This window comes from Oryctolagus cuniculus, chromosome 7 (assembly GCF_964237555.1).
Source record: "Oryctolagus cuniculus chromosome 7, mOryCun1.1, whole genome shotgun sequence".
Classification (NCBI taxonomy): Eukaryota; Metazoa; Chordata; class Mammalia; order Lagomorpha; family Leporidae; genus Oryctolagus; species Oryctolagus cuniculus.
The window spans coordinates 139,793,133-139,804,769 of record NC_091438.1 but is presented as its reverse complement, the minus strand read 5'-3'; the positions used below and the strand labels follow the sequence as shown (position 1 = coordinate 139,804,769).

Below are 11,637 nucleotides of genomic sequence, written 5' to 3'. Positions count from 1 at the left end.
CTTCCCCTTCCCCCTTCTGTCCCCACCCGCTTGCCACCCTTTCGGAGCCCCCCTCCCGGACCCGCCCCGCGACACCGCCCTCTGGGCCCCAGCGGTCCGCTCCACTGCGGGCTCCCGGGACCACCTCCTCCCGCGCCCGGACCTCGCCCTCCGCGGGCCCCGGGGCGCGGGGAGGGGCGGCCGGCAGCGCCGCTCCCGCCCCGCGGCCGCTCCCTCCCCGGCTCCTTCCCTCCCGGCCGGCCCCGGCGCCCCGCCCGCCGCCCGGCCGGCCCCTCCCGGCTGCTCCAGCCGCGCTCGCTCTGTCTCCGCCGCCCAAACTTTTCTCCGGGCGTCTCGCGCGGCGGCCGCCCCGGGCGCATGGGCGCCGCGCCGCAGGCGGCCTGAGCCCCGCGCCGGGTCCGCCCGCCGCGCCATGGCGGCCCGCGCGCCCCCTGCCGCACCTGCGGCCGAGGAGCCAGGGGGCCCGGGAGGCCCCCCGCGCAAGAAGAAGTCCCGCTCCGGCGGGTCCGGCCTCCGCCGCGCCTTCAGCTGGTTGCGGGGCAAGCGGCGCAAGAAGAAGGCGACGGGGGCCGAGGGAGCCGAGTCGACCACCCCCCGGGCCAAGAAGGCGGACGACAAGGCCAAGAGGGCCAAGGGCAAAGGCCGAGGTAAGGCGGCCGGGCACCTACCTGGGCTGGGCGCCTGGCGGCGCCGAGGGTGCGGCCGCGGTGGCTCCGCGGGAGTCCGAGATGTGTTGGAGGGTGGGGGCGGCCCCTGGGTCTGGGGGCCGTGAAGAGCTCTGGGCTCAGCCCAAGCACCCCCATCCTGCGCTGTCCCTCCGCCCTCCCAGCGCTTTCCACACCCAGTCCCGCCTCGCTCCGAGGGGAGGAGACCCCCTGGCCAGCCTGGGGCCGGGATCCCCTGGCTTAAGCAGGAAGTGCTGGCGGTGAGGCCGGTCTCCCTCCCCCAGGCTCCCCCAGGTTCTGCCCTCTGCTGAGTCAGGGGCTCAGAGACTTGACTCTGGCCTGAGGCCCATGGGGCGAGGCAGGTGGCCTTGGGTGTCCATGTCCGGGTCGGGGGGGGGGGTGTCCCTCTGCATCTAAAAGGTCTGTCCCCAGCCCCGCAAAGGAGCCAGCTTGGGGCACCTTAGCTTCTTGACAGTGTTAGTTTTTGCCACCTTGCCTGTCCCCCTGGAGCAAACCACAAACCTGCCGCTCCTGGTGGTGAGCTGACCGTGGATGACCCCACGCCCCCTCCCCAGCACTCATCTCCGAGCCTGGGGTAGAAACATGCCAGTGTTGGAAGTGTGCTCACGGCTGGGGGAGGCAGTGTCTCAGCGACAGCTCATTCCGCCTTTGGGAGTTGGAGCCCGGGAGCCCTTCTTGAGGGGAGGGGAAGGTGGCCCATGCCAACCCAGCTGGGGCACTTTACTTTGGGGCCACTTGCTTGGTTCGTTGCTCATTTTCCTGCCTCTGTGGTGTTTGCCTGAGTCTCGTAGGAGGGTGGGGGTCCCTTGGGGCTTGGCGTCCTGGTCCTGGGACATCTACCTGGCCTGTCCCTCCACGCCAGGGTGAAGGTGAGGAAATGACGGCGCGCGGCCGCCCAGCCCATCCGGCCTGTGTTTACCCTGCCCGTGTCCTTTAACCACCTCCTTGGGAGAATTAGAAGGAACACTTTCAGGGTCAGGAAGAGGGTGGAAAGCTTCTTGTTTGATTGCATCCGGCCTGATCTTCCCTTTGGATAAGGGCCCTGCTCTCCTGCGGCCCAGCCACAACTAGGAGTCGGGGTGCTGGGGCTGGACCGGCAGGGTGAGGGGTATTTCAGGGGGTTCTGCAGCCCTGACAGGACACAGAGCCTGGCCCGGGGCTGCTCCACAGGGATTCAGGCTGAAGTCATCCATGTCTCACTTAAGAAGGCATGGGGCAGAACTGCAGCAGGACGGATGGTGGTCAGACTGGCAGGACTGGCAGGGAGAAGACTGGTGGGCCCTCTGCAGACCCTGAGAGGCCAGCCTGGAGCCGCGTGCCGGGAAACTCCAGCCCTGCAGGTCCCTGCTCTGGCAGCCTGGGCTTGGGGTCCCCCTGTCTTGTGTTGGGTATCAGGTGGCTCCGGGCTTCCTGGGCAGCAGGTCGGCCGCTGTGAGCCCACGTGCATGGGTGATACCTCCCTGCCCCCGGCTGTTGTTTCCCGAGGCCCGCCTGGAGGAAGTCCTGTTCCTTCTGCTCCAGCCTCCTATTATTCCAATTGTTTCCTTGTCACCCGCCTGGCCCAACTTCTTTTCTGTTTATTAAGAGAAATAAATCCGATCTCTAATCTCCACTGGCACGGCTGGCCAGGAAGGGGCAACCCAAAGGAAGCTTAACTCTTTGAGGGAGAATGTTCAGAATGAAGATTTGGGAGCTGGGGGCAGACAGAAAGTTCCTCAGAGGTCGGGGGCCTTTGCAGGGGGAGGTCATTGTGGCCTCCATTCCGGTCCCTGAACCAAAGACCCAGGAGATGCAGGTTAGACTCCTTTCGAATCTTCCAGGATTCCCCCTGCCCTCGCAGCCCCGTGTGGACCTACGGGAGAGGAGATCTGATGTGTATGGACTGTGTCAGTAGCCTTCTAGCCCTAATCTTGTTGGATCCCCTTTGCACGTGACAAAACTCAGGCTCAGGGACAGTGCGTGCTCTATTTGACCACACTGAGATGTAAATGCCAATCACCTCCCTCCAACCCTGGCGCTGCGTCGCTGGCTCTCCCAAGGACCCAGAGCAGGGGTCGGGGTGAGGTTCTCATCCAGCCCGCCCTCCTGGGGTCTGGCACGTGGCAGCCTTCCAGGTACTTCTGGGGAGGGGGAGTATCAGAGTTGGGCAAGTAAGGGTTTAAAGATTTATGTATTTATTTGAAAGGTAGGGAGAAAGAGAGAGAGAGAGAGAGAAAGTATTATCTCTTCCATCCACTGGTTTACTCCCCAAATGGCCAGAACAGCTGAGGCTGGAGCCAGGAGCTCCATCCTGGTCTCCTGCATGGGTGGCAGTGACTCAAGTACTTGGGCCATTATCTGCTGCTTCCCAGGCAGCAGGGAGCTGGGATTGAACTTGTGTTCCCACATGGGACGTAGGAGGTTCCTCTGCACCACAACAGCCACCCCAAGGGGTTAAATACTGGCCCGGTTATTAGCAAGACCCATGATAGCGGACCAGCACCTTCTGTGGGCTCACTGCTCCCAGGACTGCCTCATGGGGAAGGGGAGCGTCTCCGAGGGATGGCCTTCTGGCTGGACACGCCTTTCCATCACTCTGAGGATCTCATGAGAGCAGTTACAAAAGTTCATCCCCTGAACATTAAGGACTGGATCAGGAAGGAACGGGCTCCTCCCCTCTCCAAGCCTCAGTTTTCTCATCTGTGAAGTAGGGACAATTCCTGGCAGGGTCACATTAACTAACAGCCGTCTCAGCGCTCTGTGAGCCGTGGAGTGCGGGCCAGATGGTGGCAGGCGCGCTGTTGTGATACGGGGGTCCTGGGCATTATCAGCTCAGTCACCCTGATCTGTGTTTGGGAAACAGCTCACCCGGTTACCCCTTACATACCCCAGAGGATGAGACTCACAGAAGCTTGGAGTCCCACCTCTCACCCATGGGAGGAGTCAGACCTGAGAGAGTTTGAAAAGCAAAAACAAACAAGAATCCATATTTTCCAGAAATATCACCTGGACTGCCATCAAAGTGTGTGGGGAGGAAATGTATCTGGGACAGATGCCAGGACCGGAGCCTGGTAGATAATCGGGGAGGGCTCCTGGAGGAGGTGAGCAGAGTGCGGGAGGAGGCAGGGTCCTGGCTAATTGGAAGAGGAAGAGAAGTACCTGGAGGGCTGCCGTGCGCCAGACCCCGGCTGGGCATTTTCTCCAAAGTCTTGTGCTGCCTGCACACAACCCGGGAGGTGGGCAGTGGTCCGTGGGCTGAAAGTAAGTGGCTCAAGGTCACTCACTCAGCTTCCTTCATCTGAAAAAGCCTCATGCTTTACCGTGCAGTGGCAGGCATCGTTCAAGGTGTGGGGTCCTGGAAGGTAACACAGGCAAGGTCCCTGCCCCTGTGGGAGTGACGTCACAGGATACCAATGACAGAGCCCCTCCGTGTGCTTCCGAAGGCCACGCTCTGCAACCAAAATAATACAACACTGGATGTGTTTCTGACTCTGGAGGGGAGTAGCCATTGTAGAGTCCCAGATGGGATCAGCCTTCGGGAGATGGATGTGTGGCCCTACCCTGCCAGGCCCCGTGGACTTAACCCCGTGAACTCACTGGGGCCTTTCCAAGTCCCCTCTGGCCGCTTGCTCTGGAAGTGCTGTCCTTGGCCTGGAGTTTGGAGAGAACCAGAGTGTGAGCTATGCTGTGCTGTATGATGGTGGGCAGAGCCTGCCCCACTCCAGGCCCTGCAGACCCTGTCTTGACAGAGCTGGGGTTCAAGGGCCTCGGAGACCCTGGCTGGTTCTAGGATTCTCAGAGCTTGAGAATAGGCTGGCGGGGGCGGGGGTGGCATGGGGGTGGGAGTGGATGGGAACCCAGGCAAGGAGGGCCAGGCTTTGGCCAGGCCCAGCAGACATTGCGTCCAGTGGCCTGGACGTCCCGGGAAGATGGGGAGAGGGAGTCCACCAGGGAAGTGACTTTGTGGCGTTCACAGCTGAGTGAGCACCCAGGGGCTTTCTGGGTAATGGGCATTTTCCTAAGGTAAGAATGGCTTCTGTTTGCCCTTCAGTGAACCCTCCAGGTGTTGTCCCCTCTTGTCATTGCCTGTGCTGTCCCTCCTTCTTTCTCAGGGCCTGGCTTAGTGTCATTCCCTCTGGGGTATTCCCAGGGGGAATGAGTCGTTCCCTCCCCCCCCAGCAGGCTGCTGAGAGAATGGGATGCTGTGCTGACCTCCTTCTTGCATCTTCAGCCTGGGTGGGGCCTGGACCCATGGAATGGGGGCCAGGGTCCCTTTCTATGGGATGCATCCTTTCCATAAAGGAGTCTGGGGTTCCTCAATACGAACGTGACAGGGTGGTTGCTTTGTTTACCTCTTCCAGGCCCCTATGAAATGACAGGCGTTGGGCTCCGATGGCAGAGGGAGCCTCTCTCATATATTTCACAATAAGTACCTGCCATGGCTGGGCACTGTCGTGGGGGTGAACGGGGTCCATCCAGGGTCCTGGGCCTCATGCACCTTATAATTTGTGTATGTGGGGGAGGGTGACAAACACTGAGCAAGTCATTAAGGGTCAGAGTGTGACAAGGCCCGACGTTGTGCCCTCCGCGATGCCAGCATCCCACGTCAGAGTGTCTGTTCTAGTCCCAGCGGCTCCGCTTCAGATCCAGCTCCCTGCTACTGACCCCAGGGAAGCAGTGGAAGATGGCCCAAGTACTTGGGTCTCTGGCACCCACGTGGGAGACCCAGATAGCGCTCTGGGCTCCTGATTTCAGTGTTGCCCAGTGCTGGCCATTGTGGCCATTTGGGAAATGAACCAGCAGATGGAAGACCTCTCTCTCTGTCTCACTGTTACTCTCTCCTTCAAATAAAAATAAATTTTTAAGTAAAAAGAAGTGTGACCAAAGAGGAAGTTGTGGGGCATCTCAGGGACAGCTCACAGCTTCCCCAGGGAGGTGGTCATGGACAAGGCACCTGTGGCCCTGAAATCAGCAAGGTCCCTGCCAGGGGCTGGGAACAGCTGGCTCTCTGGGGTTCCGTGTAGCTCACTGCTCTCAATCCTGAGGGTAGGGGCCAGGTTGACCAACTCTCCCCTCTCCCTGGCCAAGGCCTGGTGCCAAGGGGTTCCAGGCAGAGGGTAGGGGGCTCACTATGAACCCCTGGAGCCTGGGCATGTTGGGATCCCAGACGCAGAGGTGGTGGCCGGAGATGCCATTGGGAGCCCTCCTGGCATGTCCAGCTGGGCAGCTGAGGCCCAGAGGAGGAAGTGACTTGCTCAGGGTCACATGCTTTCCAGTGGCAGAGGCGGAGCAGGACCTACCGGGACAACTTCAGCTGCGCCACTCCTTTGTTCAGACTTCAAACGGAAAAGAAAAACCTGGCCTGGCGCAGAGAGGTGCCTCTGCCAGGGGCGAAAGAGCTGGGGGTGGGGGGAGCCAGGCCCCACGGGCCTCCCGTCCCCTCTCCCACTCCCAGACCTCCCCTGGGAGTGTACCTCAGGCCTGGGAGGGGCTCCCAGTCACTGGCCCCCCCAAGGCCCCCAGGCAGGGCTGACAGCTGAACTGGGCAGCCAGAAAGGTCCACTCTGTTTTGTCAGCAGAAGGCCTGGCAGGAGCCTCCCCCTCCACCTGCCCCTCGGAAATCCCCTCTCCCCAAGCCCTCCAAGCCAGCCCAGGCTCGCGCTGTCACATGCCGAAGCAGGCTCGTGAGTGGAGCCATTGTAGATTGTTTCCGCCACAGCAAGCGTGGGGGGGCGCGGTACATACGCCTCCCACGTGCAGACCCCAAGGCCACCTCCAGCCCCCTGGCTGACTTGGGGAAGGATGGAGGTGACGGCAGCGTCCTTGGCTGGTGTGTGTGTGTGTGTGTGTGTGTGTGTGTGTGTGTGTGTGAAATCTCTGTCCACCTCCTCCTCTTTTAACACTTCCGCTGCTTCACCGTCCTTGGGGGCAGCTCCGTGCTTCGCATGGTGTGTGTGTGGGAGCACTGGGGAGCAGCTCAGCCAGCCAAGAGATTAAATGCTGACTTCTGCGGCCACGTGCCTGGCTCCTAGGAGGCTCTCAGAGGGGAGCGGACACACTCCTCCAAGTGTGCCCATTACCCTCCAAGTGTGCCCATTACCCAGAAAGCCAGGTGAGGCCTTTATCGCTATTCTCCCAGTGCATCAGCCAGCCTCAAGCCACTCTCGTGGCTCCTGGAATTCTGGGCCATATCATATCTTTCCTTTTTCTTCTTCTTCTTCTTCTTTTTTTTTTTTTTTTTTTTGGACAGGCAGAGTGGACAGTGAGAGAGAGAGAGACAGAGAGAAAGGTCTTCCTTTGCCGTTGGTTCATCCTCCAATGGCCGCCGCGGCCGGCGTGCTGCTGATCCGATGGCAGGAGCTAGGTACTTATCCTCCACTGCACTCTCTGGCCACAGCAGAGAGCTGGCCTGGAAGAGGGGCAACCGGGACAGAATCCGGCGCCCCGACCGGGACTAGACCCGGTGTGCCAGCGCCACAAGGCAGAGGATTAGCCTAGTGAGCCGCGGCGCCCGCTTCTTCTTCTTCTTTTTAAAAAAAGATTCATTTATTCAAAAGAGGGGGGGGTTTCTTTCATTTGCTGGTTATCTCCCCAGATGCAACAGTCAGGGCTGGGCCAAGCCAACGCCAGGAGCCCAGAACTCCATCTGGTCTCCCACCTGGGTGGCAGGAACTCAAGTACCTGGGCCATCATCTGCTGCTTTCCCAAGAGCATTAGTAGGAAACTGGATCGGAAGTGGGGCCTCTCAGGGACAGCTCACAGCTTCCCCAGGGAGGTGGTCATGGACAAGGCACCTGTGGCCCTGAAATCAGCAAGGTCCCTGCCAGGGGCTGGGAACAGCTGACTCTGGGGTTCCGTGTAGCTCACTGCTCTCAATCCTGAGGGTAGGGGCCAGGTTGACCAACTCTCCCCTCTCCCTGGCCAAGGCCTGGTGCCAAGGGGTTCCAGGCAGAGGGTAGGGGGCTCACTATGGACCCCTGGAGCCTGGGCATGTTGGGATCCTAGACGCAGAGGTGGTGGCCGGAAATGCCACTGGGAGCTCCAACCAGCACGCTGATGGGGTGCCTAACCACTGTACCACAACACCCACCCCTCTGGACATACATTTTCATGCCAGCTAACTCTTCCCAGCAGTCCCAGCCCAGCCTCTGCCATGCTCCTGGCTGTGGTAGTTCTCCTCCTCCAGAATCCTGGAGCGCACAGTGCCTTCGCAGTGAGAGTACCGTGTGCCATCGCCACCACCTCTGGTCGTATGCAAACGCCACCACTGCCGCCACCACCAGTACCCGGGTGCCACTATTGCCACTGCATCTAGCATGGAAGCCCTGCCGTCTCCACTCCAGCGGCTGCTGGATGGCACACCCACTGTGTGTGGGACAGTCACTGCCCTGCAGGAAGCTTTTCTGGTTGGAAAGGCAGACAAGCAAACAAACAGATGTGTGAGGCAGGTATGGGGCTGGTGCGACATGGGGTGCCGGGGAGTCCTAGGGTGTGGTCAGATCTGGGTCCGAGGGTATCACTGACAGGGCCGTGGGTGCACGCAGAGCCGAGCCCGGGAGGAGCCAACTGTTGAGCAGAGCCTTGAGGGTGAAAAGGCGTCTTCTAGACAAAAGCAGGGGAGAGGAGACAACAGGTGTGAAAGCCTGGATGTGGGTACTAGAGTGTGGAGAGCTGTTTTGTGTGGCTGGAGCTCTGACAAAGAGGAGGGTGTGGCCAGCGGTGGGGCTGAGGCCTAGGCACCTGCCAGTCCTCACCCAATTCATGCCAAGGGATTTGCATTTTACCCTTACGTATTCTCTCTGCTACCCCACACCCTGTCCCCTTTCTGGGCCTCAAGTTTCTCATCTATAAAATAAAGGCATTGGGCTAGCACATCTTTGGGGTCTCTTCCAGCTTTATTTGTTTGAAAGGCAGAACGAGAGAGAGTGAGCGAGAGAGAGAGGGAGAGAGAGAGAGAGATGCTGTCCATCCACTGGTTCACTCCCTAAATGGCCGCAACAGAGCAGGCACTCTGATATGGGATGCCAGCGTTGCAGGTGGCTGCGTAACTCACTGTGCCACAAAGCTGGCTCCAGCCTCCAGCTTTGACACTGGAACCTTCTATGCCAAGTTGCTCACTATTTTCTATGGATCAATAGAACAGAAGCCACCCCTTCAGGGTCTGTACTGTTGTTAACCTCATGCTTTTTGCAAGAGGTGGGCTTCAGGGAGAGATGGGTTGAGCTTTAACTCCATTTCACAAGGAGGGAGGAGGTATCCGGGAGTTACTGGCCCGAGGGGCAGGCATTTGGTGCAGTGGTAAAGTTGCTGCTTGGGACACCGCCTCCCACATGGCAGTGCCTGGGTTTGAGTCCCAGCTCTGCTTCCAGCTCCAGCTTCCTGCTACTGCATACCCTGGGAGGCAGGTAGTGGCTCACGTGTGTGGAGGGAGACCCAGGTGAGTTCCATGCTCTGGGCTTCAACCCGGTCCAGCCCTGGCTGTTGTAGCCATTTGGGGAATAAAGCAGTGGATAGATCTTTCTCACTGCCTGTCTTCTCTCTCTCTCTCTCTCTCTCTCTCTCTCTCTCAAATAAAATGAAAATAAATTTTAAAAAGTTCTAGCTTAGTGTAGTGGTAGGGCTTGCCCAGGAGGTAGCAAAGATGAGTTAACAGGAACTACAGTTCAGTGTCTGGACTTCCAGCCCAGTGCTCTCTGCGATACCATGCTGCCGCAAGGGGGAGAGGCAGGCAGAGTGATGGTAAAAGAATCAGTGCCCAGGCTGTGTGGCCCTGGGCAGGTCCTTGGGTCCAAGGGCACCTGTGAAGATGCGGGGATCCTCCAGCACCATAAGAGGTTTTTAGAAGAGGCAAGGCTTGGCCTGGCCTTTGAAAAGCAAAGACTTGGGGGCTGTGCTTTTGGACTGATGGTTAAGGAACCCTTATTGGAGTACCTGCTTCCTAGCAATGCTGACCCTGGGGGCTCAAGTGGTGAGTCCCTGCCGTCCATGTGGGAGATCTGGGTCGAGTCCCCAGCTTCCACTTTCAGCCTGGCCCACACCAGGCCACTGCAGGCATGAACCAGCAGGTGGGAGCTCATTACCTTTCAAATATATAAAAGGAAAAATAAAGGCTTGTATAAGGAGAAATGAGTGAGGGGCACACAGCTCCACAGATGCATACAGACATCAGCGGTTTACCCACATCCTCCAGTACTTACACAGAAACCCACTGTAGATGCAGGCACACACTCAGCAAACACAATTGCGTGGTCATACCAATGCACAAAAGCCCAAACATATTTACGTGTACGTGCACACAGGCAGACGGTTACACATTCAAATAGACAAAGCTTAGGGGATATTCAAGACACCTGAGACAGTCACAGTGAAATAAGTAAACACACAAAGGATACATCTGGACATAAAACCAAACTCAGCCACATGGCTGCAGCTACACACAGGTGATTGTGCAGAGAGGAACTCACATGCTCAGGGACACAGGTACATTGGAGCACACAGTTACACACACATGTCCAATTACGGGGACTTCAAGGTCATGCACAAAGACAAGCTGGAAGAGGGGCTGGCATGGAGCAGTGGGTATTGGAGTCTGTCTGTGTTTGAGCCCAGCCTCTGTAGCTTAATTTAGTCAGTCGACTTAAAGGAACCTCAATTTCCCCATCTGTAAAATGGATGATAAAAAAATGTTTTGTGGATGAGATGAAGTGATTCATGAAAGCCGTCCACAGTGCCTGGCTCACAGTCGTGCTAAATAAAAGGGTGCTAATATAATTTTTGAATACCTTAACTACAGAAATACAGTCATTTCGATACATTTGTATACACAGGCATAGAGATAGGAGATACACGGACACGTGACACTCACGGGGTGGTGGCTGGTGGGCCTTAGCGACAGCAGGACGCTGAACCTCGCCTGTCTGATCTCCGCTTCTAGATCTTCTAGCTCCATTGCAGTCCTCAGAGAGGCAGCCCCTAGGGTGGTGGGAGAGCGGGCGCCTCGCTTGCCCTACCTGGACTTCCCGGAGTGCTCTGGGTGGGGCGGCTCAGCAGGTCTCCCAGGTCCCGGGAGGGGCGGAGCCGTCCGGACGCGCGAGGCCCCGCCCCTGCTCGGGCCCGCCCTCGGCCCGGCCATTGGCCACGGAGCTCGGGGGCGTGGCCGGGCTGGGGCTGGGGGCGCCCGCGGTGGCCGCCCGCGAGTCTCGCTGCCTCCCTCCCGGGGCTGCGGGCCCGGCGGCCGGGCTGGCTGGGCCAGGCTCCGTTTCCCTCGCCGGCTCCCGCGCCCGCCATGGGCAACTCACACCACAAGAGGAAGGCCCCCAGCGGCCCCCGGACCCGCAGCTTCTGGCGATTCGGGCGGTCGGCGAAGCGGTCGGCAGGTAGGGGGTGGGGGGGCGGGGGCGGAGCAGGAGGGGAGGAGGGTCTTTTGCTGCAGCCATCGTTACCGCTGCTGCCCCCTCCCGGGGCCTGGAGGGCGTGAGCGGGGGACGGCCGAGGATCCCCTCGCAGACCCCACCCCTCGCGGGCGCACACGGACACACGTACCCACCGATGCCCGCGGGTGGGCACACACGTCCATGGTCGCAGTTTCCACGGTAGCACACACGACACCCACCCAGACGTACGGACTTGCAGACGCAAAACCACAAACACAGTCGCACCCACACTGCCGCGCCACCATGGTGGGACACAGGTACATGCACCTTGGCGTGCGGCTCGCAGAGCCAGTTCAGACGCACAGGCACACGCATCGGTCGTGTAGGTACAGCTGCCCAGCGTTTTAGACACACGGAGGTGCGGGGTTCACAACTGCCCAGGCAGGCTCACAGGCAGACCGCAAGGCGCTCACACTTGTTCCCCAGGCCCTAGCCCCCGATCGGCTGAAAGTTTGCTGGAGGGAGGGGAGACAAAGGTGGAGGAGAAGCAGGAAACAGGGGCTGGAGGCTCGGGACCGCCTCCGTCTGGCGCGATCGGG

The 11,637-nt window shown here is 59.4% G+C and overlaps 2 protein-coding genes across 3 annotated transcripts in view; one reads left to right on the top strand and one right to left on the bottom strand.

The window, feature by feature from the left end:
• The window catches only part of RNF19B (ring finger protein 19B), a 269,313-nt gene that overhangs the window by 67,720 nt on the left and 189,956 nt on the right, over positions 1–11,637 (bottom strand). The window lies entirely within an intron of this gene.
• NHSL3 (NHS like 3) overlaps positions 270–11,637 on the top strand; it is a 29,151-nt gene continuing 17,783 nt past the window's right edge. Inside the window, exon 1 of one of the 2 annotated variants that reach the window (XM_070078802.1) lies at positions 270–647. In XM_070078802.1, coding sequence (XP_069934903.1) covers positions 413–647 — 235 coding nt within the window. In that variant the 5' untranslated portion in view covers positions 270–412. Of the gene's footprint in view, positions 648–10,825; positions 11,042–11,637 lie in introns of those variants that run through there. The other variant, XM_070078803.1, reaches the window with a different exon arrangement.